Genomic DNA, 25,569 nt, shown 5'->3' on the forward strand with positions numbered 1-25,569 from the left:
CCCCTGTGTCCAGCCTTAGCACCCAGAGCAATAGCTCTAGAAATAGTATGGGGGAAAGGTGTTAGGGGTAGCTTTCTTTAATGCTTGCATATAGGTTTCCTGCCTTCCTCCCTAGTTTCTTTGATGTCTTTGGTTAACCTCACACAGCCTCTGGGAATTTGGTGGCCTGGTTATTTTGGCAGAACACAGAGTCCCTGGGAGGGCAGAAATAGGCCTGTTAGAAAGGCAGCCCTCTGAGGGCAGAGCCAAGCAGGTCCATGAGCTGAAGCTAATGGCCTATTCACTTGCAGAAGGCCTGAGGCCTAGTAATGGCCCTGGGCCCAGCTTCTTAGTAGTTGAGACAGCATCAGCTTTCCCCCAGGTCCCACTCTCTCTCAGCAATTCTGTAGAGACATGTTCCCTGCTGGGTTCTCTGGCTCACCAGCTGTGCTGTTTGGGACTCTGAAGAAAATACCTACAAGAGTGTGGTCTAGCCATTGCCCCAAAGTAGCTTGTGGTCTCGACAGAGAGGACAGTATCCTTCCAGACTCTGAGAGTACAGGCTGTTGGAGCCACAGCCCCCGTCCTGAAGGATTTTACAGCTACCAGGAAAGATGAGATGAGACATCAGTAAAAGCAGAAAGTAGGTCTCAGGATGGACAGCATATACAGAGAAGGCTCCTCAGGAGGCTGGCATGGCCATTCCTCAGCGGGCAGGGGCCGTTCAATTGGTGTATGGGAGCAGAAGTGGCAAATGATATCAGAGCTCAGGTGCATGAGGCAGTGAGGGGCAGAAACACTGGGGTCGGGGAGGGGAGTGAGGGTGGTAGGTAGTTGAAGCCAGGTTGGAGAGGACACTGACTCACAGGCTGAGGAGGCCTTTTTCCTTAGAGATCAGTGGTTCTCCCCTTAAGGAACACTGACATTTCCATTGGACCTGCGATGGTACTGTGAAAGTTACACCATACAGGACTTTTCCTGATTTGCAGGAAAAATTTATCAACAGCAGTTTCCCAGTCTTAAGTCTTTCTTGCATACTTCTTTGTAAACCTTTGGCAGCTGCTACCCCTTTTCTTCTTAAGAATGTGAGCAGATTCCAAGGTGACTGGACAGTACCAAGTGGATCTGAACAAAGCAGCCACTGACCCACCACAGCTTTTGTTTTTGTCTTGGGATATATCAGGGATTTTGTTGAATATTTAAAATACTTTCTGCTAGTTGGTAATTGTTCCTTGTTAGATATGTCAGTGTATTAAGAGTGTCCCATAAAAACTGTATGACTTCCTGTGCCACCTGAACAAGTCTTAAGAAACACTGCTGGCAACAGGGAGCCATTTACAGTTTTTGAGGAAGGCCTATAACTTGGTGGTATATGCAGGACAGAGGGAGGGAGGAAAAGATGGAAGCCATTAGGGGCTGAATCCTCTGGCTTCAGATGGATTTGGCTGGGGATGGATTCCTGGAGATTGTGAAAATGGGTCCAGTGCTGTGGGCAAGGCTGGCATTGGGCAGTGCTCTTCTTCCCAGGATAGCAGTGGGAGCCCTGCTGCCACCAGAGCCCGAGCATGTCTGCTGGGCTGGAAGGCTGGAAACCCCAGCCCTAGGTTCACTTTCTGCTCTGTTTCTGAAAGGGAGGGTCAGCTTGATTGCATTTCACGCTGTCTTTCACTAAGGGTTTTTGTTTGAGTTTACATAAAAGTGGACTGAAAAGGCTGGGAAACCCAGAGAATACCATTGATTGTAACAGATGGATTTGGTTAGCTGTTGCTGAGCTAAAGGAGGCTTGACTGATAACCTTGTGAAAAGTCCATGTAGGATGATACACTGCCACAATTTCTTATAGCTCTGGGGTTTTAAAAACATCTTTGTGGGGAGCAAATGAAGAAGAGTTGCTGATAATCCTTGGCTTATAAAGCACTTTCATGTATGTCACCCCATCAGTTGGGGAAAGAGTAGAAAACATTCAAGAACTCAGACTCTCAGGAGAGGAGGCAGTTTGCCCCAGGTCACAACACATGTGATAGAACTGGAACACAAACCAGAACTTTGGGCAAATACTACTTATTAAGAACTCCCTGCGTGTTGGGTACATTACATACTCTTCTAATACAACCACCTCTAAAGTGTGTATCATTACGCCTACCTTCTGGATGAAGAAATGAGCAGAGAGGTAATGACCAGAGGCAGTTGGTGACATGTGGGACCCGAACTGGACTCCAGGTCTGGAAAACTTGGCCTGTCTACTAGACTGTGGTCCTCCCATTCTCTCCAGGACTATATCCTCTGGTTTGCATTGCTTCAAAACAGCAGGCTTGTCATTGGAAGCAAGGAACACCGATGGAATTAGGGATTTTCTATGAAGTAAGCTGGCATTTACTTACTGTGGCATCAGGACTGGTGAGAGGGAGGCCCTGGGGTGGCTTTATCTGCGTGACCTTTGCCTTTTTCATCTCCTACAACTAACTGGACATGTGGTTAAAGACAGGGTGAGTGCTTTCTTTTTGTGTGCTCACCTCCAGCTGTGTTTCCTTCCCAGCGTGGGCTGTATAGGGGACATTTGGGTCTGGGACCTGGGGACCACTGGGTGGACTGGATTCTCATCCTGTTCCTGTTACTGCCCCAGAGGCACCCTGGTCACCTTCCCTCCTTTCAGGTTTCATTTTCATCATCTGTAAAATGGCGACATGAACTAGATGATCTTTCTAGATAACAAGCTTTAACCTATGAGTGTATTGGTGGGTGTCCTACAAGGTGAGTAGATGGAGACAGTGAATACTGTTTTTGAGGGCTGCTTATGCCCAGGATGCTGTGCTGAGCCCTTTACATACATTGTCTTATTTACGTCTTATAACCTTACAAGGTGTAGGTTTGACCTGGGGCTAACTACTTCCTCCCCTGAGAGTCTGATTTCTTGAATGTTTCCTACTCTTTCCCCCACTGATGGGGTGACATACATGAAAGTGCTTTATAAGCCAAGGATTATCAGCAACTCTTCTTCAGATGGAGAAAACAGCTTAAAACACTTGCCCAAGGACTCATGGCTAGTAAATAGTGACCACAGGCCAGTCTGCTCCCAACCACATGCCATATCCCGAGTGCCTCAATGGGAGTGCAGAGGATGGACCTAATCTAGCCTGACTGGGGTGGGCTGCAGTGCAGGGCAACAAGATATGACGACCTCACCAAGTTGAGAAGGAGCAGCAAAATCAACCAGATGAAGAAGTGCATTCCAGGCAGGCCAGCATGGACAAGGAACAGGAGTACCCAGGAACATGACACACTGAGCTGCTTTCTCTGGAAAATGCAAGGTCTAGACTCCAATGCCTGAGTCCCCTTCTAGCCGGACACTCCTCCATTCTGAACCACTCTTTGCTCAGGGAAGCAGGGGTCTTCGTACTGCAATCTGGATCCAGTCTGCTCATTGGCCTTTTGTAGTATTTAGCACAGTGCACGTCCCAGAACCCCCTACCCCTTCTTTAATCAATGGAGGCGGAGGTGAGCATACCTAGTTATGAGGCCTAATTGATGTTGGGGAGGTTCCTAGAGTGCTTGGTGAAGGGTGACCCATAAATTTCAGACACTGAAGAATTCTGCCACATCCATCACAGTGTTTAATGTCCTGATTGATCTCCAGGGTAGTCAATTTCATTTGCTTGTTTCAAGATGAATAGGCAGCCTGCTTCCCTATGCTGCAGCCTGGGGCTCTGCATAAAATTATGCCAGCACTGTGTCCTGATAGCTTGCTATAAATTTTAGCAGCAAATGTTTCATCATTTTCCTTGGATAATTAACTATTCACCAGGAGAGAACACCAAACTTTTCAGCAGTGGAGTCAAAGATATTCAGAATAGTGATGAAGTCCTCACTTAGTTAATGTTAGGGAAATACAAGTTTTTGGCAAGTACTTCAGTAGTACTCCAGTAGTACTGACCAAAGGGAGAGGAAGGAAGATAAGGTGCCTCCTGTCTGGGGGATAACAGCTCTCTTACCTCATTCAGAGTGACTACAGGAATGGAACAAATGGGTATGTGCAAGCAGGGATGCACTCAGGAGCGGACAGTGGCTGGGCTGGCTGATGGGACTAGGGGCAGGGCTCACTGCCACCCTCTCACACCAGACTATCAGCAGCAGCAAGAGCGTCTCCTGGGCAGCTGACCTCACAAGTGCTGAGTGTGTGCTGGCAGTGAAACACCCCAGGCTTCTCATTAATAAGGATGCTTTAAAGCTGTTTGTGTTTCCCCTGAAACATTCTCAAAGGGTTTTCCCTTCTATTACATCATTAGCTATCCCAGCAGCTCTCAGGGTGGGAGAGACAAGATCATTCCTGTTGTACACGGGGAGGAAGCAGGTCTAAGGATTTGCTTGGAGCCTCTTAGCAAACCAGAAACAGGGCTGGGCTGAGAATTCAGTCTCTGCCACATCCTGTGCATAGGTACAGCAGCACCTGAGGTGGGAGGCAGGGGTGGGGGAGTGGGATGAGCAGACCTCTCTCCAGCCCTGAGATGTCCTTGGTTTGGCTGTTTCAGCCCCCAGAGTTGTTGGGGGTCCTTGTGAAGCAACTCCGCACAAGTGTTGAGTGGGGCACAGGGTACAGATCATTCCTGTTGTACACGGGGAGGAAGCAGGTCTAAGGATTTGCTTGGAGCCTCTTAGCAAACCAGAAACAGGGCTGGGCTGAGAATTCAGTCTCTGCCACATCCTGTGCATAGGTACAGCAGCACCTGAGGTGGGAGGCAGGGGTGGGGGAGTGGGATGAGCAGACCTCTCTCCAGCCCTGAGATGTCCATGGTTTGGCTGTTTCAGCCCCCAGAGTTGTTGGGGGTCCTTGTGAAGCAACTCCACACAAGTGTTGAGTGGGGCACAGGGTACTGTCAGCTTGTTAGTAAGAGGGATTCCTTGGGCCCAGATAACTTGTCAGCAGCTCCAAGATTGGGACCCCAACTCTGTCTTCTCTCTTTAGAGGTAACTGAATAGCACCAGGGAGGAATGTGGCGACAGCACCAAGGCAGGAGCCGTGCTCTTTTGACTCTGGCTTCCGTCAAGAGCTGTCTCAGAGGGAGAAAGGAGCTCCTGAGTTGAATTTCAGGTGGATACCCACCATGCTAAAGAGAATTCCAGGCCACTAGCCTCTAGCCACACAGGTTCCCTCCCAACACTCCTGTTTGTGGGACTTGATCTGAAAAGCCACACTTTGGGTTGGGAACCTTGCCCAGGGCTGGCTGGAGAGGGGCCACTCAGGGAAGGCCTTATGGCTGCCCCATCCTGGTTGGGATTTGGGCTGGGACTGCAGACTCTGGCCCAGCTCCTCTGTGGACCAGTCACCAATACTGCTGGCTCTGAGTCCTGATTTCTTATTTTGGCTTTCCTGGTGGCACCTGGTTTGATTCCGGCAGCTCATCTCACATCTAGCATGGCATATAATCCAGCCAGACCTGGGTTTGAATCCTGCCACTACAGCTCACTAGTTAGCTATGTGCCCTTGGGCAAGCCCCTGAATGAATCCATGGCTGTCGTATTCCTCCTCTGTAAAGCAGGGAAGATAGCGCCCACTTTCCAGGGCTGTGCTAAGGAGGGAAGCCTGTGAAGAGCACCTGTCACAACATGCAATGCAGACATGGGAGTCATTTTTGTTACCACCCTCTTGTTCTAGCAGGAGACAGTGGCTTTTACCAGACCCTCCCTTCAGGGACAGCCCAATGGCTCCTCTGGGCCACCAAAGTGGGTTCTCTAAAAGGGTGGAGGAGAACCGGGAGCCATTTCCCAGAGCTGCAAACCTCCCAGGGAGTGCTCAGGCTCCATCTCCCCCAGCCCCCAGCTGCCCGCCAGCCATAACTGTAGGATATGGTGCCCAGGGGAGCCATGAAAGGCAAAGCTTTTACCTCCATCTCCTGCACTCCAGGCCCCCAGGCCCTACCCTAGGACTTGCTGTGAGATGGGCTGGAGGAAGGGCTCTTGAGTCTGCAGAAAGGACTGCCATGTTCCTGGCTCTGGCATCCTTCTCTATGCTCTTGGTGCCAGGCACAGCCATCCTGATGTCTCATGCTCAGACACCACAGACTGGACATGGTGGCATCTCCTCCAACGCTCAGCTCCCCCGAGTCCCATCAGTCAGGTGTCCCCAGCATCTCCTCCACCACCGCCACCTTCATCCTGCCTGCCCGTGTGCAGCCTTGTTCCCTCTCCTCTGGACACGGGCCCCTCCCTCTGGATGCTTCTCTGCAACTACCAGAAGACTCTGTGGGAGCCCTTCCATAGTGCTTTATCTCTAGGGAGAACATCTGGGTCAGCCTGGCGTCCAAGGCCTCTGGCGAGCAGCCTCACCTGTCCTTTTCCAGGTTGCTCTCATGTGGTCTCTTCCCCCTCCTACCCATGCCATCCTCTTCCTGACACCAAACTTCTTCCTGTTCCCAAACCCTGTTCCTTGCCTAGCTCACTGCTGTTCCTCTGCTTGCACTGTTGTCCTGCTACCCTCCTCCTGACATTCCTTTTTTTTCCCCCTTTAAGCGGTTTAACAACTGACATCAAGTCAGGGAGACAATCAAAATTCCCTGCTCACATTCTCTGGAAGTGGGCCAGCTTTGTAGCTCAGTGTTGAAACTACCCCTAAAGACTGCTCTCCTCTTCAACGACAAACAGAAGAGCTGATCTGGTATACTTACTCTTTTAAAATCACCTTTAAATGTTTCCTCCACTGTGAGGCCTTCAGATGTCCCCAGGCAGGTAAGTAGCTTCCTCCGTCTGTGTGTACTGTCTTAACGCTGTGACTTTTGTGGACTTGGGACTTGGGGACCCCCTGTTATCTCTGTCCCCAGCCTCTATCTGTGAGGCAGTTCAAACACAACATGAAGGCCGAACAACAAGTGCTCAGCAGGGTCTCACCTCACAGCAACCTGTAAATACCCCAAGAAATCCGCTTTTAAACATGGAGTTCTGGCCGGGCCCGGTGGCTCATGCTTGTAATCCCAACACTTTGGGAGACTGAAGTGGGCAGATCATTTGAGCCCAGGAGTTCCAGACCAGCCTAGGCAACTTGGCAAGACCCCATTTCTACAAAAAACACAAAATTTAGCCAGGCATGGTGACGTGCGCCTGTAGGCCTAGCTACTTGGGAGGCTGAGATGGGAGGATCATCTGAGCCTGGGAGGTTGAGGATGCATGAGCCATGATTATGCCACTGCACTGTAGCCTGGGCAACAGAGCAAGACCCTGTCCCAAAAAAAAAAAAAGGCTGGGCACGGTGGCTCACGCTTGTAATCCCAGCATTTTGGGAGGCCAAGGCGGACAGATCACCTGAGGTCAGGGGTTCAAGACCAACCTGGCCAACATGGTGAAACTCCATCTCTACTAAAAATAGAAAAATTAGATGGCCATGGTGGCGCTCGCCTATAATCCCAGCTACTTGGGAGGCTGAGGCCGGAGAATCACTTGAACCTGGGAGGTGGAGGTTACAGTGAGCCGAGATCACACCACTGCACTCCAGCCTGGGCAACAGAGTGAGACCTTGTCTCAAAAAAAAAAAAAAAAAGTGGAGTGCCTATAAAACAAAACACAACAAACAAACAAAAAAAACAGTGGAGCTCTCTAGAGACCCATTTCCTAGAGGACAAACTGAAGAGAACAGCCACCACTTGCCTAGCATCTTCCCCATGGCATCCCTCCCCATCCTGTGGTTCTTCCCTGGAGTAGGAGTCCTCAGCAGACGTTAGTGCTGGCAGCCGGGCTTGCAGCTCCCCCTGGCACGGGGCCAGGTTCATGTGCCTGTGAGGTAGCAGCACTAGCCCCAGAGCTGGGACGATGGAGCTCTGCAGAAAGCCAGTCACAGCACAGCAAGGTGAGCCTGGAGGAGGAGGGTGGCCATTTCTAGTCCAGTGGGTGGAGATCACCAGTTACCGAGCCCACTGGCTTCTGCCCTACAGCTTACAAACCAAGTAATACCCTCCATTCCATCAAGTGGCAAAAGCCAAGTGACTGCTTTGCTTCCCAAAGCTAAACCTGGGAACCCCAGGGCCTGGCATGGTGCCAGCAGATTTGGGCCTGTTGCAGGGCCTGTCATTAGAGTTCAACCTCAGAAAGTTTCTTCAATCTCTCTGAGCCTCAGGTTCTTCAACTGTAAAATGGGGTTAGTGATACCTGCCTCAGCATCACTGGAAGGGTTAAAGGAGCCCATGTGGGTAGGGACGTTGGCCCAGTGCCCAGTGATGGACGCTATGACAATGCTGCTGGTGATGCCTCAGGACAGCTACTCTTGCCCTTTGCAAAAGTTTCCCCTTGGTAGGTCTTCTAATTACACCCCCAAGAGTGACTCAGTTGGATGTTGCCACCTTTAGCACTTTTTTTGACAACTGTTCATCACCCCGTGAATCAGGAGGGTGCTCTTTGCCAGCACGTGGTAGTTTCCTTCCCTTTCTTCCAATTCGGCCATCCTTCCCAAGTGACTCCATGCCCAGGCCTGTGGGGTTCTAATGGGGCTTAGGCCCGCTCATTGCTCTTGAGGACCAGCCTGGGAGGCAGGAAAGGAAGCAGGTGCTGACCAAGCCAGGGGCGTGCTGCACTGTCAGGTGAGTCCAGGGGGGTCACAGGAGCTCCCAAGGACACCCAGCCTAGTGGTGAGGGCAGGCAGGACACATGGTGAGAATAACCCAGACCAAGGTAGAGGGGAGAAAGAACAGGCTAGACAAAGGCATAGGAGGACAGCCAGAGGGGCAAGAAAGCCAGCTCACGAAGGGGCTGAGTCACACTCAACGTTCTCTCAAGGCAGTGGGAGCCCTTTAAAAAATTATGTCTTCTCGCCGGGTGTGGTGGCTCACACCTGTAATCCCAGCACTTTGCGAGGCCGAGGCAGGCGGATCACGAGGTCAGGAGATCGAGACCATCCTGGCTAACACAGTGAAACCCTGTCTCTACTACAAATACAAAAAATTAGCCAGGTGTGGTGGCAGGTGCCTGTAGTCCCAGCTACTCGGGGGGGCTGAGGCAGGAGAATGGTGTGAACCCGGGAGGCGGAGCTTGCAGTGAGCCGAGATCGTGCCACTGCATTGCAGCCTGGGCAAGAGCGAGACTCCGCCTCAAGAAATTAAAAAAAAAAAAAAATTATGTCTTTCTACTCCCCTCCCCCGCCATATAAAAGAAAACATGATGGTCATACACACAAAACCCCTTGGAGGCTTTTAAGCAGGGGCGCTGAGGCTTAGCTGCCTGGGAAGATGCACTGGGAAGGGTGAAACCAGAGGCTGTGCAAAGAGGAGGCGGCTGCAGTCCAGTCCAGCAAGGGGCCTGGGTCTCAGCAAGGCTGTGATGGGGGCCAGGGACAAGCAATTTGGAGGGTGGAATGACCAGGATTCACGACTGCTCACGGGACGAGGAGGAAGTCTGGGATGCCATACGCATCTCTAACTGGATGGATGGTGGTACCCTGGCTGGAAACCACTCTGGACGCTTCACCTGGGTTAGCAACCAAAGGAAAACCTCCACCAACTGGGACTCTCAGTGCAGCTGGTTTTTATTATTAAAGCCAAGGTTGGAAAATGATTGTCCCCCTGCCCCCTAGGACCCTCCCACCCACCTCTAGATTGATCCCTTTATATCCTGTGAAGGTGAAAACTAGATTTGTCTTGAAGAGACTCAGAAACGCTCATGCTGGAATGAGAAAATGAGGACAAATGACATAGGCTCAGATGGTGGTCTCCGTGTGATTGTGTTGGACTCCACCCAGGATTCCTGGGAAAGACGGCTTAGGGGTGGGGCTGGACAGCCCCTGCTCACAGTGCTGTTCCCTAGAGTCCAGGGTGGGCGTCAGGAACGAAGGCAACGGAAGAGGCTGAGCTGGCCCCCCGCACTCTACCCTGCTGAAGCTGGGCCACAGGCTGGTTTTTGTAAAAATGGTTAAAAAGAAAACCCAGCCACGAGCACCACCCTCCCCTGAGCAGGGTGAGAAGAGGCGCCAGCTCTGGGCTTTGAGGTCTGAAGCTTGTGGCCTCCTGGCCTGGCGTCGCCTCCCTGGAGGCAGGCAGCACCCTGAGGGAGGCCAGGTGGGCTCCTAGGCCCCGCATGTGGCCCTTGGCAGCCTCCAGGGTCCCAGGAGAGCTTTGAGATGGCTGTCTCCCCTCCTCCCACCCAGCCCATGGCAGGCTCTAGGCCTCAGGGACCCTGTGCAACTTTTGCTCTTTGGATTCCAAAGATCTGAACTTGTCCTCCAGCACGGGAACAGTGGGCTGGAAGTGGATGACAGGCCTGATCTGAAAGACAGTGAAGCCCTCCTGGTTCTTCTGGTTGAACAGACTTACCCTGTGTTCCAGCTCGGGGCTGGTTTGGGCCGAGCCTGCTGGGCTGGGCCGGGAGAGGGGGGCTGGGTCCAAGGCCCTCTGGGATGGGCAGGGGTCCTCTGACAGGGAGGACAGCAGGTCCTGAACTGTGGCCTCCTCCACCTGCTGCTGGGGTGGCAGCGGCAGGGGAGAGGGGCCCGGTTCAGAGGATGGCTCCTCGCGGGCGGTGCTGCAGTCTGTGGAAGAGCCCAGCGTCTGGCTGCTGTCACTCTGGGCCCTGGTGACCGAGCTGCGGGAGGCACTCTCCGAGGTGGCGCCGGTGCCATTACCGCCAAGCTTGAGGGGCATGTCCAGAGAGAAGAGGTCCGAGGAGATGTCGGGCTGGTGGATGTCTATTGCGGCCGTGGTGACCATGCACACAGCTGCATCTGGGACACCGCTGTCTGCAAGGAAGGAGGGGATCTCGGTCACACTTCAACCTCTGCCACACCTGGGGGCCCTGAAGAGGGCAGGTGTGAGCCGGGCGGTGGGCAGTGAGTGTGGCTAGGCTGTAGGGCACCATGCCTTTGTGGAGGGAGGCCTTGGTAGAACTCCCTCCCAGTTCTCCAACATCACTGCCCTGCTTTGAGGGGGATTATGCCTCCCCATCTTGTTAAACTCAAGTATAGGCATGTGACATGCTTTGGCCAGTCACCCATGAGAAGTGACCTCTGGCACTTCTGGGCAGAAGCTTTATGAGCCGGTGCTTTACCCTGGCAAATGTTCTAGAATATATGGTGACTGTTCTGTCAACTGGGTGCTGAAGTAACGGTGATGACCTGGGAGCAGAGCCCCCAGCCAACCTGCAGTGGGCTTTTGTGGCTTTATTTAAACCATCGAGACGCAGGGTTATTTGCCACAGCTGCCTAACCTAGCCCATCCTAACTCAGGAAGCACGGTGTGCCAGGGCAGGGAACTTGGGTTCCATGGTCTGAGGAATGACTCCGTTTCAGATGGGCTGGCAGGGGTGGGGGCTGCGGAATGGGATGATCAGAGCCTGCTTAGCGTGCATCACAGAGTCACAGGACGCTCAGAGCTCTTTGCTCTAGGTGAGAGTACCACGGGGCTGACCTACAGAGGGTGCAGGGTGGGGAGGTTTCTCCCCAAAGTTGTGGAGGACTGGGGGAGAGGTCTGGGCTGGAGACGGTGGTCTTTGAAACCAGCATATTGGATGAGGCTTTGATGGAGGAGAGAAGAGGGACGAGGCCTTAGGGAGGCTAAATTGTGGAAAACCAAAAATTCAAATGCATTATTCACATGGCCCAACATAATAGTCTAGCCTTACAATGGAGCATACAAGGTTTTGGGGGCTGTGAAATTCAAACTCAAGAACTGCATGTGGAACCCTGAACTGGAAAGGGGGCCATGGAGAAACAGACACCAAAGGCCTCAGCATTATTTTAAAATTCAATCTTTCCCATAAGTAAAAACCACTGGGCTTCCCTGAGGTTTTTTTCAAGTGCAAGAACATCCAGCAGGGACGTACCCGAGGCCTGCTGCTTCTCACACCCTGGGGTGCTGTGGCACCTCAGCCTCCACTGTGCCCACCTTGACAGGTGTGGAGGTGGGGGGCACTGAGGTCACTTGTAGTTCTGGATTCTAACCCCCTTCCCATTTCAGGGTTCCACATGCAGTTCTTATGGGTGATGACAGAGCACCCCTATCCTGGCACCTGCAGGCTCAGCCCCTGGGCACCCCCAGCTCCAGTGCTGGACTTTGCTGGAAGCTGAAGCTCTGATATTTTAACCTTGAGCACTGCCTGCAATTATGGTTCACAGGCACCAGGTGATGGGCATGCTCTGGAGCCAGGCCGAGTTGTCTCTGCCCTCGGGTTTAGGGGTTGCTGGGGTTCTGGCACATGTAGAACAGCCCCAACCCAGACTTACCACTGCTGGGCCCATTGTAATACTGACTGATGTAGCTGTTCATGTCGTCCTTCACCATGGCTTCTACAGAGGTGGGGACAGAGAAGGGTGAGTGCATCAAGTTCATTCTCTTCCCCTTATACTCTTGTTCCCACCCCCACGGCCATAACAGAAGGCTTCTATCTCACAGAAGCCCTTGGTGTGTGTGACGGGAGCTGCCTCCTGGTTCTCCATGGGGACTGCCTGTCTCACCTGCCCCAGGGGCTGGACTGCACTGGGTGCTGGGGGACCCAGGTTCTGATGAAGCACCTGCCTTAGTACTGACCTGGAGAGACCCCTTCCCCTCTGTCCCGTTTCCCCATCTCTGAAATAAGGGGTGTGGAAATAACTTCTCAGGGCTTTTCCTTGTCTGGATGGCCTGAGCCTTCACTGCCTGAACTTCTCAAGGGCACCAGAAACACTGCCCTCGGTAGAGAAGCCTTGAAATCCCATCTGCAGGAATACACGGCCAGCCACAGGGCTGATTTGCCATCCAGACAGCCCCCTGGGGCTCGATCCACCTGACAGCTCCAGCCTTCCCTGCAGTACAGGAACAGACCTGGGGAGGTGGGGTGCTGGGGATCTCCACCACCTGCACTGTTCCTACATACAGTAGGTACTCAGTACATAATTACTGAGCAAATTACAGAAGGGGAGGTGAAAGGCTGTCCATGTCAAGGGGGATGGGAATAGGGTCTTAAATATTGACCAGCCTGGGCAACATAGGGAGACCCCATCTCTACAAAAAAATTTTAAACATTAGCTGGGCATGGTGTTGCACACCTGTGGTCCCAACTACTAGGGAGGCTGAGGTGGGAGGGCTGGCTGAGGCTGCAGTGAGCTGTGATCACACCACTGCACTCCAGTCTGGGTGACAAAGTGAGACCCTGTCTTCAAATAAATAAGGAATCTTGGTTCACCTCCTGAGAGAAGCAGGGAGGGAATGGGAGGAGAGTTGAGATTTTCAGAGTGGCCTGAGAGTGGGAGGAAAGCCAAGTGCTCGGAGACCCCAAAAGCCATCCTAAGAGCTAGGCCTTGTTCCAAGGGCAGCAAGGCAGTGAGGGGCCACAGGAAGGTCTGAACTTGGTCAGGTGTGATTGGGAGAGGCCACCCCCAAAGTTGTGGCAGGAAGACCAGAGACTGCAATGCCTAGGGTGGGGTCAGGCACCAGAAAGCCCTCAGCACGGGAGGGCTGAGGGCTGTCCTCTCTCTCCCATGAAAGTCTGGAAGTGCTCCAGGGCTGCCCCTAGAGCCCGAGTCTGCACCCCCAGGAGCTTCTCTGAGGAATGGCATCAGCAGACCCCCTGGGTTCTGAGAGCCCTTCCCAGGCACACCTGTGAGCTGCAGAAGCCAGTGTGCCCTGACCCTGGGAGGCTGGAGGCAGCACAGCAGGGCCTGGCTCTTAAAAGCTTTTCTGGCCTCTTTTGATCTGTAAATGCCTGCAGTCAGAGGTATGTTTTGCACTAATGCTGGGGTTGAGGGAGGGAGGGCCCTGGGCTGGCCCCAGGCCCTGATCCTCATCAGCCAGCTACACTTTTCTTGCAGCTGGGCATCCGTATGCTGTGTGTACTGCCAATGCTGTCTAGCCTGGCTGCCACCCTGGGAAGCCAGGGGTAACTGATCCCTGCAAGCTGGAGGCTCAGGACCTCCAGGCCCTATGGGCCAGGTTGGAGGATCTGGTCAATCTTGGTTTTATCCTGAGACCACACCTGCAGGGACTCCAGAGGGCCATGTGATGTGAGTAGGACAATGAGCTCAGCTGAAGTATCCACAGACCAGCGAAACTTTAACCCAAGAGCCACTTGCAGGAGGCGGCCAGGGTAAATGAGAAAATCCCAGATGCTGAGTTCTTGTCCTTGTGCTGCCACTGGCCTGCCATGAGGGCTCAAGCAGGTCCCATCCCCTCTCTGGGCCTTTCTTCATCTGTACCCCCATGGCACCGGTGAGGCTCTTTCAGATTGTGATGGGGCCAGGCAGATGGTTCTGAAGTTCCAAGAGGTGACGGAATCACAGCGGAGTGTGAAGGGACTAGAGGCACCTTGGCCAGTCCCCAGTGCAGGAGTCCCCTGGATGCCAGCCTGAGAGGGCTGTCTCCACCACAGCCTGCACACCTCTAGGAAGGGCGTGCCTGCCTCTTTGTGGAGCAGCTCTGGTCACCAGCTCCTGGGCAGCTTCTCATTCATCTGTGCTCAGTGGAGTCACAGTGAGTCCACCCTTTGCCATGTATTGAGCCCAGGAGTCCCTGCCTGCGGGGAGCACAGTCAGGGCCTCCCAGGACGTCAACTCCTGGTCAAACGGCCCATTAGCATTTAATCAGGAAGTGCCTACTATGTGTGAGGCTTACAGGTCCTGGTCCTGCCTTCCACACAGGTACCAAGGACAAGCCTATTTCTACTCACGGTCTCTATGACAGCCCTTCCACCACCTAAAAAGCCCCTCACATCCCTCCTGGGATCTCCTTTCCTTGGAAAGCCCCTGTGCATTCTCTACCCCTCCCTGGTTTCCCAGCCTTTCCACCCTGAAGGCTTCACTATGGACTCCAGCTGTGACCAGAATGGGAGGAGGGACGGAGGGAGGGACTAGTGTTTACTTTCAAAGCTCCAGACCTAGGGGTCCACACTTCACACACTGATCTCCCTGCCCCTGTGCTGCAAGGCCGTGATTATTGAGTAGACTGTGCCAAGTGCACCAAGATCCGATGTGATCACACTGCCCTAACGCACCCTCACATCCTCCGAGCGTGTTCAGAAACCGCCCTCCTCTGCCAACTCATGTGGAGCTTGTGGCCAGCATGGACACCCAGGTCTTGTCTGCAGGACCTGAGGCCAGGCCAGGCCTTTCCCACCCTGTACTCACGTAACCCCCAAGGAGGGCTCATCACCCTGGGCAAACGTCAGCTTGCTGGGCTCAGCCCAGAGGCTCAGCTTGCTGGAGACATCCTGAGTCCTGGCTCAGCCCACCAAGGTATTAGATCGTTCTGCTTTCTCTGTGTTGTCTACATAATTGAGGAGGCTCACATCTTCATGCAAGCTGTTGATAAAAATAACCTAAGCCAGGTGACCTTCAGCCCAGACATCCCTCCTGAGCTTCGGACTGGTCTGGCCGACCGTCCCTGGACAACTCCTGGCTGGCCTCCAGCTGCCTCTGACTCAACATGTCCAAAATAGAACTCGGTTTATCCATCCTCCTCCGTGGCATCCATCTTGGTGACTGGTTCCTGGCACTTTTTAGTGCCTCTCTCTTACTAACAACTTGATTTCCACCAAGTCTGTGACCAGTTGAGGGAACCCTGGCCCTGTGACCAGTCTTAGATCAGACTTCACGGACACTGTTGGCCTCACACGGGGCTGCCCACCTTCCATCTAAGAATAAGCCCCTGCCCCCAGGGGTTTGCTTTGATTCAGCCCTGAGGAGCCCTAGAGACGTGCAGGGAGAACCCACAGGACTGTGTTGTGCAGCCCTTGGAGGGGCAGGAAAGAATGGGCACAAACAAAGGCTTCAGAACAAAACAGACCCAGGGCCAACCCAGCTCTGCAGGGCACGTGCTGTGTGGCCTTAGGTAGATCCCTTAGCCACTCTGAGCTTCAGCTTCTTCACCCATAAAATGGGGATAGCAAATGCCTACCCTGCTGGTGAACTGGTAAGAGTCACTGAGATCATGAATGTTTAGCCCAGGGCCATCCCTTGCCTCCCTGAACCCCTGGCTCCAAAGTCTCAGTGCTTTCTGTGGCAGCTGCTCTCTGCTGCCCGGCGCCTTTCTTCCCAGGGTGTGAGCACTTTGCAAACCCAACCTGACTAATCCTCCTAAAGCCCGTCAAGTGCAGTGGTGCCAATGCTCATTATGTATGTTTTACCCCTTGGGTGGAGCCCCCGACCTGCCCAGCCAGGAGGCAGAGGTGGAGAGAAAAGGTGGTGAGTCAGCTGGGCCAGGCTTCCTGGAGGTGGTGGGGACTGGTCAGGCTGCGTGGACTCTGGTGTGGCAGAGGGGCATGAGGCACCAACCACATGCCCTGTGCAGACCCAGGCCCCAAAGCCCAAGGCAAGGCCCCGATTCCTGGTTTGGGCCCCTGCTCCCAAACTCCAACTTGCTCTTCCATGGCTTGGCAGCCCTCACCAAGGGAGGGCACTAATATTCACTGAACTCCTACTGTATACGAGGGATGAGAGCTGCACATATGACTAAATGCTCAATCCTTCTCAGTGAAGAACTTCTGCACCTGTTTCATTTTTGAAACACTAAGACTGAGACAGGACCAGCTACATAATTTCTAGGTCCCTTGTTTAAAAAGTATTAAGAATTTCAAGAGGGTAACAGCAGAGCAGTGAACCAAAGTTAGGGCCCTGTGTGACCACACAGGTCATGCGTCCATGAAGCCAGCCCTGATCACAGAAGTAACTTGTTCAAAGCCAAATTGAAATTCAAACCCAGACCTGAGTCCTAAACCCATGTCCCTCCGGTTGCTTCAAGTGCTACTTTGTGTGAGGCTCTTTCAGATCTAGTCCTACAGCCCTGGGGTTCCTGGGGTCCCCGATGTCCTGGTCAGGCCCACACATTTGGAGGCCAGTGGAGAGTCTTGCCTTCATGATCACCCAGGCCCGCTCCTCTCCAAGGACAAGCACTGGTGCCAGCTCAGCTCCCTCCCCTGGGGCTGCCTGGCAGAGGGCAGGCACAGAGCAGGCTGGCCACATGCACCCCTGCAGCAGTGTCTCTGGATGCTGCAACAGCATAGGGGACGTGAAGGTTCCCTGTGATATATGGTGAAATCCGTGGCACTCCCACCAGGGGCTGTAATTCATAAGTTATGGGCGAGCTTCAAGACTAATAAATTTGGGAGAGAAGTATTAATGACTACACAGGGGCACTGTGAACTTGGCAGGCCCCAAAGCCTGGAACTCTGCAGCCTAGGTTTTAAAAATGATTTGTGCTAGTGCAAGTCTAAACAGAAGCTGCTTGGCGTTGTCTGACTGTGACCTGCTGGCAACTGTTGAGACTGTGGAGCCGCTTCCTCCTCACGGCTTGGGCTGGCACCCCGCCCTCCTGGGCTGCCCTCCCCCACCCTGCAAAACACAGGGCCCTCCCGAGGCTCTGTGACTCACGGCTCATGTCTGTAGGTTAATCCCTGGATTGTCTGTGTCCTGTGCATGAGGTGGGCCTCAGAGCCTCGCTGGCCTGAAGGTCACAGTTAGTTAGCAACAAGCACTGCCCTTACTTCATCTCCAGAGTGGCCTACAGTGCTCTCAGCTTGTCCAGCCATAATTTCTAATGTCATGAAAATCCCTCCCTGGACACAGTTCCTGGTCAAGGAGAGATCAGCTGGGGGATGCCCTGTGTCCCTGGACCATGCGAGGCTGTGAATCACACGTGTCCCTCGCCAGCCCCATGTTCTGCCCTCTGCCTTGGAGGCACTGGCTTTGCTGTTGATGCTCTGGGGCTGGCTGTGAAACAATGTGCGGAGGGAGCTGCCTAGGCTGGGGCAGGCAGCATCCACAGAGCCGGGAGGTACCCAGGGGATGCCCCAGAAGCAGGGAAGAGTGGGCAGGGGGGACCCCAGGGCTGGATGGAGAGGCATCTGCACCTGCTCCTGGGGTGCATGTCTGGCACCTCTATGGGAGGCCTGGGCCTGCCCTATCCAGATATCCCCTACCCTAGTTTCCAGAAGGGTGAGCAGGGACACTGCAGACCCTGTGACACCCTGCTGGTGACACATAGCCAATCAGTTTCCCCAAGTGGCCTTCGACTCTGACCCGATTTCTCCATTCTGCCCCTGCCTCCCTCCTCCTCCTCCTCCTGGAAGTTGCCCACTATGGGGATTGCAGAGAGAGGAGGGGCAGGAGGGCCAGGCAGGACTGAAAGCTTCAGAGCACTCCTAGAATGTGCAGGAGTATTTTAAAGGCTGGTTTGTTTGTGGAACCTCCAAGTCCAGATCTTGGCTCCCCTGTGGGCTCAAATGTGGCATCTGGCATTCAGGCTCTTGTAGGTCATTGGCTGAGGGACAAGGGCTATGCTGTTAGCTCTAAAGCCAATGACCCTGATGAGAGAGACAGAGGAGGTGTCGCGGAGAGCAGCCATACCGGGAGTGCTGAGACCTGCAGAAAGAACATCACGGGGCAGGCCCAAGCCCCAGGTGAGGTGCAGCCTCAAGACTGGCTGTGGGCAGAGCCAGGAGGCTGTAACAGAGGAAGATCCTGGAATGGGCTGTGAGATTGTAAATCTGCTCCTTTCATCCTTAGAAAGCCAGGCAAAGTGGGCAAAAGTTGTTCCCACCTTCCAGAAGAACTTTCAAAAAGAATACGAAGGCAGATTCCACAAGCACCAGCCTTGGGGCTGAAAGCCAATTGTGGGGTCTCTGGGGTGAACTACTGCTGACTGGCCTCAGCTCTTAGAGAAGACGCAGGGCTTCACAGCAGGACAAGTGATGTCAGAGAGCCTTATTTTGTTCTTTGATCAGTTACCAGCTTGAAGATTACATTCAATGCAACAAACTATGGAGAAATGGCTGAGGCAGGCCCTGAAGTAAGTTTAGAGACACACATAAACGCTTATGGCAGCGGAGCAGGATCCAGGCCTGGGAGTCGGTGTAAGGTTGCCAGGGAAGGGTGTGGAGATCTGGGAGCTGACTCTAAGGTGCGTTCTAAGCATGAAGAGAAGTCTGGTAGGCAGGCTGGGCCATCCCGTGAACAGCATGCAGAGACTCAGAGACCGCACAGAACATTTACAGAACTAAAAGTTCCATTCCTCTAGAGTGAAAAGCAAGCTGAGGAGGCAACCCGGGGCAAGATCATCAGGGGTCTTATGTGCCTGCCCCCTCTTAAGGGTTGAATGGGTACCACCTCTTCATTCATATGTTGAAGCCTTAACCCCAAGTACCTCAGGATGTGGTCTTGGAAAGAAAGCGGTTGCAGATGTCATTAGGTCAGATGAGGTCCTTATATGACTGGGGCCCTTATAAAAAGGGGAAAGCTAGATCCAGACATGCGCATAGGGAGGACGCCATGTGCAGATGAAGAAGACAGAGCAGGGTGATGCTACTGTAAGCCATGGATGCCGAGGACTGCCAGCCGCCACCAGGAGCCAGGGGGAGGCCTGGGACAGATTCTCACTCCCAGCCCCCGGAGGGAAGCATCCACGCCCAACCCTGATCTCAGGTTCCAGCCCCAGCACCGTGAGACAATACGTTGCTGGAGTTTGTGCTAGCCAGTCTGTGGCATTTTGTTATGGTCGTCCCAGCAAACTAATCCACCAGCCTAAGGGGCGTGGGCTTTTTCCTGAGGGACACAGGGAACCAGGAAAGGCGGAAGTCGGGGAGTGGTGTGAAAGATTTTTGGAACAATCACGGTATGGTGGGGTAGGGGAGACTGCAGAGGGGAGAGGAGACTGCAGAGGGCAGGGAGCTGGGCAAGGTCCAGACATAATAAAGGCTGAATGATGAAGATGAAGAAGGGGACTGTTTCAATTAATCAGGAATTGGCAATGGGTTGTGAATCAGGACCTACCAAGCCCTGGAGTAAAGGCAGGAATCAAACAAGCTACAGATGAACACTGATGACTACGAAGTTCTACGAAGTTCTGCACGAGGCTACAAAAAGCCTGTTGCCCAAGGCAGGGCTGCCGGGACACACGGCTCAGATGAGCTGTGTGGGGAGTACGTAAGGCTGGGTCAGCTATGAGCTCAGTCAAGTGGTCCCCACAAACTCAGGAGCCTTCTGGCTGCATCGTGGGGGTCCTGGGTCCAGAAAAAAAAGCAAGAGTGCCCCCCTCAACATTCTGCCTTGGGCTTGCAGCACCCCAGTAACTGCATTCATTTGTGGATGTTACTCTGAGAGGGACCAAAACACTGGAGAGCTCTGGGAGGAGGCAGTACAGCAAGAACTTGGAGAGCGCGTCCCCTGAAGGTTGACTGTGGAAATGCAGGTGACGTCCCTGGAGGAGAAACAATCTCTAAACGGTCTCAGCTGGGATGGCACTGCCTGTGCGTGAAACCCATGGCCAGCAGGGAGGCAGGAGCAAGGAACCAGGCCTCAGTGCAGTCTGAGGAAGAACTTTCTTACAGGCAGAGCCGTGTGGAGGTGGGGTGGGTTCCCCAGGGAGATATGAAGCACTTATTCTTAGAGGAGGGCGAGCTGCGGCTGCACGGCTCATGGCAGGGAGTTATAGAGGGGATTCTCACATCAGCTGAAGGGGTGGACCCAGAAGTCCCCTCTAGCCCCCAAATCCTATGTTTCTAAGATCTGAAGATCTCTCAAAAGAGTGGCTGGACACAGTGGCTCATGCCTGTAAACCCAGCACTTTCAATGGCTGAGGCAGGAGGATCCACTTGAGGCCAAGAGTTTGAGACCAGCCTGGGCAACATAGCAAGACCCCATCTCTACAAAAATAAAATACAAACATTAGTTGGGTGAGATGGTGTACACGTATGAACCCAGCTACTCAGGAGGCTGAGGTGGGAGGGTCACTTGAGCCCAGGAGTCTGAGGTGGCAGTGAACTATTATGATACCACTGCACTCCAGGAGTGAGACCCTGTCTCAAAAAAAAAAAAAAAAAAGCGACCATTCATTTCCCAAAAGCTGTTTGCAGTGTGTTGCAGTGCCTTACAGCCCTTAGAGCTTCCTCACAGCCATCGGTTCCTCATAGGTCCTGTGAGGCAGACGAACTGAGCTAGGAGTCCATTTTACAGAAGGGAACGCTGAAGCCTCCAGTCACGGAGCTGGGAAGTGGCAGAGACTGGAGCTCAGGCCTCTTGCCTCCCGACCTGCTCAACTTGCCCGGCTGTCTCCTCACTGCCCTGGAGGGGACACGGCATGCCAAGGAAGAGTGGCTCCTGGATGAAGCTGGGGTTTTGGGTCCCGTAGCCCGAATTCACAGTCCAGCGCCACCATTTCCTGGCTTGGGTGGCCCCGTGCAATTCCCGAAACCTCTGAGCCTCGCAGCAGCCCTGTGAGGAAGCCTCAGTACTGCTCCTATTTGACAGCTAGCAAAACTGAGACCCCAAGAGACTCCCATCACATAACTGGCTGATAGAAGAGTTGGGATTTGAATTTAGAAATAACTCCCTTCCATACAGGACCCTACCCTGGACTGTGGCTCGTGTTCCCATCTCCACTAACATCACTGTCCCATGAATTCTCACCGTCTACAAGGCTCAGGCTCTGGGCTGCTGTGGCCCCGGGCCTGGACTTATTTGGGCCCCAGTAGGTGGCATTCCAGTAGGAAGCCCCAGACCTCTGTCTGGAAGCCTGGCTCTGCCACTTATTAGCGATACGCCTTTGGACGGCTTTCCTGGGTCTCAGTTTCTTAGCCATACAACAGGAAAGTCACACCTCCTCCTCTGGCTGCCGTGAGGACAGGGAAGACACCGCAGACAACGCACGCCGGTGGCCACAGGCATGAAATGGGGACGAGTCATTTCTAGTTTGGGTCGGTGGCTGGACTACATACTCTCCTGGGCTCTGACAGGCAGTACCAAGGCTACGGACCCGAGGGTGTCCCCCAATCACGAGTTAAGGAGGGGCAAGGAACCCCACCCACTCTGCACACGGTCCCGGGGCGCGAGAGGGGGGCGAGGGGCACCCCTGGCCATGGCACTCTGGGGCCGGGTGGAGATGCAGGCTTACCTTGCGAGGGCTGCAGCTCCTCCACGACGCTCTCGGCCGCTGTCTCCTCGTCCCACGTGCCGGCCTCCACCACTTTGAAGCGGCTGCGCGGCTGGCTGAGCACGTGCGGGGCCTGGAGCGCCGCCTCGCGCTCCGCAGCCAGGTCCAGGTCCTGCTGCGCCAGGTGTGCGCGCAGCTGTCGGATCTCAAACTGCGGAGAGAGAAGGGCTGGGCTGGATCAGCTGGCGGGGGCCTCCAGCCTGACCTCTGGGCGCTTTGCTCCCACATGGGGGCGGAGTGGGGAGGACTGGGCTGAGCCTCCTGCGGCTGGATGATTCCTTAGGAATCTCCCAGCATCGCGGTTCTCAAGAGCTTCTTAGGGTTGCGGAGCCTTTTCCAACCTGTGCGATCCTGTGTCTCAGGTGCCTTGCAGTCTGGCCCCCATCTCACGGATGCCCGGGTGAGGAAACACAACGTGTTTCCTTTGTGGAAAGGCCACTGGACGGGGAGTCAGGAGCCCTGGGTGCAAATTCAGTTCTAGCTCTCCGCACAGATGTGTGACCCCAAAGGGTGCTTGACAACATGAAAGCCTCGTTCAGATGCCTTACACTGATGACTAAGGAAGAACCGGAAACCTCGGGACACCCAGGGCCCGCGTCCCCTTCTGGGGACCCCATCCTGGCGTCACTGCCCGCTTGTTTGAACACTGGCTCATTTTCTTCCAGCAACAACCACTTCCCTCCTCCACGAGGAGGCACCCAGGACCAGACCGGGTTCAGTCCAAGCCATGTGGCTTCCTGGCCCTGTGGCCTGGAGCAAGTCCTATCACCTATCCAGCCTGTTTTCTTTTCTGTAAAATGGGGTTTTCACCTCTTTGAGGACTTGGGTTGCTTCCTCTTAAGGGCTTCCTCCCAGGTGGAGTGGCAGCCTATTTGAATTTCCCGCATTGCACTTACCACCTTTTGATATTATTGTGTATTTAACGTTTTGTTGATTTTACTTTTATGAAGGTAAAACACACACACAACTAAAAGCATTCATGAACAATAGGGTGGCCAGGCAGCAAGCTGGCCTTGTAAAAGCTGCACACATTTTAATTTTGTTTTACTTTCTGTTGGGGAAAGCTTCTTGGAAAGGCTTCCAGATACCTCTTGGGTTTGTGGCTGAGATGGCTGTTCACACGCCAGGGTCTTCCTGGGACATCAGGGCCAACGCGAAGTTTGGGTCTGACATTGCAGGTCCGGGCCGCGGGCTCGCAGGAAGGAGGGCCTTCACCGCCACCTAGTGTTCCCCGCACGCCTCGCACCGCTTCTGCACGGAGCGAGTATGGAGGGCGGACAGCGAATACCACGCCCGGGCGCCCTGCCTAGGAGGTTACCTACTTACCAATGCCGCCCAAATGCACCTCTCCAGCCCTGACCCCTCAAACTGAGGTGTCAGACTCTCACCACCAATGCCTCCATGACAGTATCACTTTCACAGGAGTTGCAAAATCAATCTGGTCAAAGCAGGACTCTTCACTGTCTATCCAAACCTGTTCCTCAAGTGTTTTCATCTTATTTTAGCTGGAGCCAAAAATGCAATCACCTTCCTTGCTTCCTCGCTTTCCCTCACCCCAACATCCCATCCATCCCCCAAGTCCAGTAGCTATCGCGCCTCCGTCCACCTCCACTGCCAGCTCTGGCCCCTACAGCCGCGGCTTCTGGGTCCCTCTGCCATCACTCTAACAGGACTCGTGGGGACTCTCCCACACCCAGGTCAGATCATGACACTCCTGTCCATAAACCTCGATGGTTCACCACCCGACCTGGGAGATAGCCCGAGCTCCTCAGCCTTGGCTTACAAAGCACCTACACCATCTGGCCCTGCCCACCTGGCCAACTTCGTCTCATCCTCTCTCCCGTGACCTGACCCCAAGACACAATCCTTCTTCTGGTTCTGTAAAGATACCAAGCACGCGCTGGTCTCAGGGCCGAGTTCTCAGCTGCTCCCTCTGTTCCAGATCACATGGTGGCCCCCCTCAGAGGGGCCTTCCCTGATCTGCCACCTAGGACAGCCCCCCAGGCACTCAGTTGCATCAGCCTATCTGAATTCTCTGCATTGCACTTATCACCTTCTGATACTGTGTTTTTAATGTTTTATTGATTTTACTTTTGTGAAAGTAAAACACACACACAACTAAAAGCATTAATGAACAACAGGGTGGCCAGGAACCAACCTGGCACTGGAAAGCCTCCCAATGTCAGTGTCTACAGGTTTGGTCTCTGGGACTGCACAGGTTTTCAGCTTACTGCCTGAGGCTATAATTTTGGTTTCCTCTGTGCTGTGAGTAGGGCAGAGGAATACGGCAGAGGGTCCCACTTTTAGGGGGAAAGACTTTCATTTAATCCTCATTTTCAGCCCTCCACCTTTCCCCAAGTCCCTGCCTAACCCAGTGCCCACATGCAGAGCCCCCTGGTTCATTTTCTCCCGAGGACAAACCCCTGGACTCTTGCAGGGTGGGGGAACTCAGTCTCCTGGCCATGCAGGATTTGGAAGGGCATCTTGGGATCTCGAATATTATGCATGTAGACCTTTAGCCATCCCCACCCTGTGTCAGCTTCACACTACACCCCCTTCCTCCCAGACTCTCAGGGGTTCCGAGGGGAAAAGTACCCCATTTCCCTCACTGTCCTCCTCTGTGGGCACTTTAGTGACCATTCTCCACTCTGTTCAATCAGTTACCACTTTCTTGTCTAGTCTCCATTTCCTTTGATTCCTTTCAAGATCTCTTTGTCCATTCTGGTCAGGGTTTCCTTCCTTCCTTCCTTCCTTCCCTCCTTCCTTCCTTCCTTCCTTCCTTCCTTCCTTCCTTCCTTCCTCTTTCTTTCTCCTCTCTTCTTTCAGGGCTTCCATTTGTCCAGACAGGGCCTTCCTCCCTCCTTCCTTCACCCTTCCTTCCCCTTCCTTCCTTCCCTCCCTCCTTCCCTTTTCCATCCATGTCCATTTCCTTCCTTCCTTCCTTCCTTCCTTCCTTCCTTCCTTCCTTCCTTCCTTTCTTCCTTCCTTCCTTGCCTCCCTCGCTCCCTCCCTTCCTCCCTCCCTTCTCTCTCTTTCTGTCTCTCTTTTTCTTTCTTTTTGGAGACAAGGTTTTACTCTGTCTGCCACACTAAAGTGCAGTGGTGTGATCACAGCTCACTGCAGCCTTGTACTCATGGGCTCAAGTGATTCTCCCACCTCAGCCTCCTGAGTAACTGGGACTACAGGCACACGCCTGGATAATTTTTTATTTTTGTATTTTGTAGAGACAGGGTCTTGCCATGTTGCCCAGACTGGTCTCAAACTTCTGGAGTCAAGCAATCCTCTACCTTCCTCAGCCTCCCAAAGTGCTGGGATTACAGTTGTGAGCCACTGTACTTGTCCAAGAGATAGTTTCTTAATTCTTACGCATTTATGATTTTGTTCTTTACTATCATTCCATTGGGGTTTGGGGAAGGAAATCAGATAAATATTTGTGATCATGCCATGATATGGTTTGGCTGTGTCCCCACCCAAATCTCATCTCAAATTGTAGTTCCCATAATCCTCATGTGTCGTGGGAGGGACCCAGTGGGAGGTGATTGAATCTTGGGGGTGGTTACTCCCATGCTTTCTCATGATAGAGTTCTCACAAGATCTGATGGCTTTGGTTTTGTTTGTTTGTTTGTTTTTGAGACAGAGTCTTGCTCTGTCACCCAGGTGGGAGTACAGTGGCACGATCTTGGCTCACTGCAACCTCCGCCTCCTGGGTTCAAGCCATTCTCCTGTCTCAGCC

The 25,569-nt window shown here is 53.5% G+C and overlaps 1 protein-coding gene across 6 annotated transcripts in view; it reads right to left on the minus strand.

The window, feature by feature from the left end:
• Positions 1 to 9,460: 9,460 nt before the first annotated feature.
• TMEM266 (transmembrane protein 266) overlaps positions 9,461 to 25,569 on the minus strand; it is a 148,722-nt gene continuing 132,613 nt past the window's right edge. For all 6 annotated transcript variants that reach the window (XM_003901236.3, XM_017960801.2, XM_031668460.1 and 3 more), the window contains 3 exons: positions 21,798 to 21,987; positions 12,167 to 12,229; positions 9,461 to 10,684 (listed from right to left, as the gene is read on the minus strand). In XM_003901236.3, the coding sequence (XP_003901285.1) occupies positions 10,110 to 10,684; positions 12,167 to 12,229; positions 21,798 to 21,987 (828 nt within the window). In that variant the 3' untranslated portion in view covers positions 9,461 to 10,109. The remainder of the gene's footprint in view (positions 10,685 to 12,166; positions 12,230 to 21,797; positions 21,988 to 25,569) is intronic.

Source organism: Papio anubis, chromosome 7 (genome assembly GCF_008728515.1).
Source record: "Papio anubis isolate 15944 chromosome 7, Panubis1.0, whole genome shotgun sequence".
NCBI classification, from domain to species: Eukaryota; Metazoa; Chordata; class Mammalia; order Primates; family Cercopithecidae; genus Papio; species Papio anubis.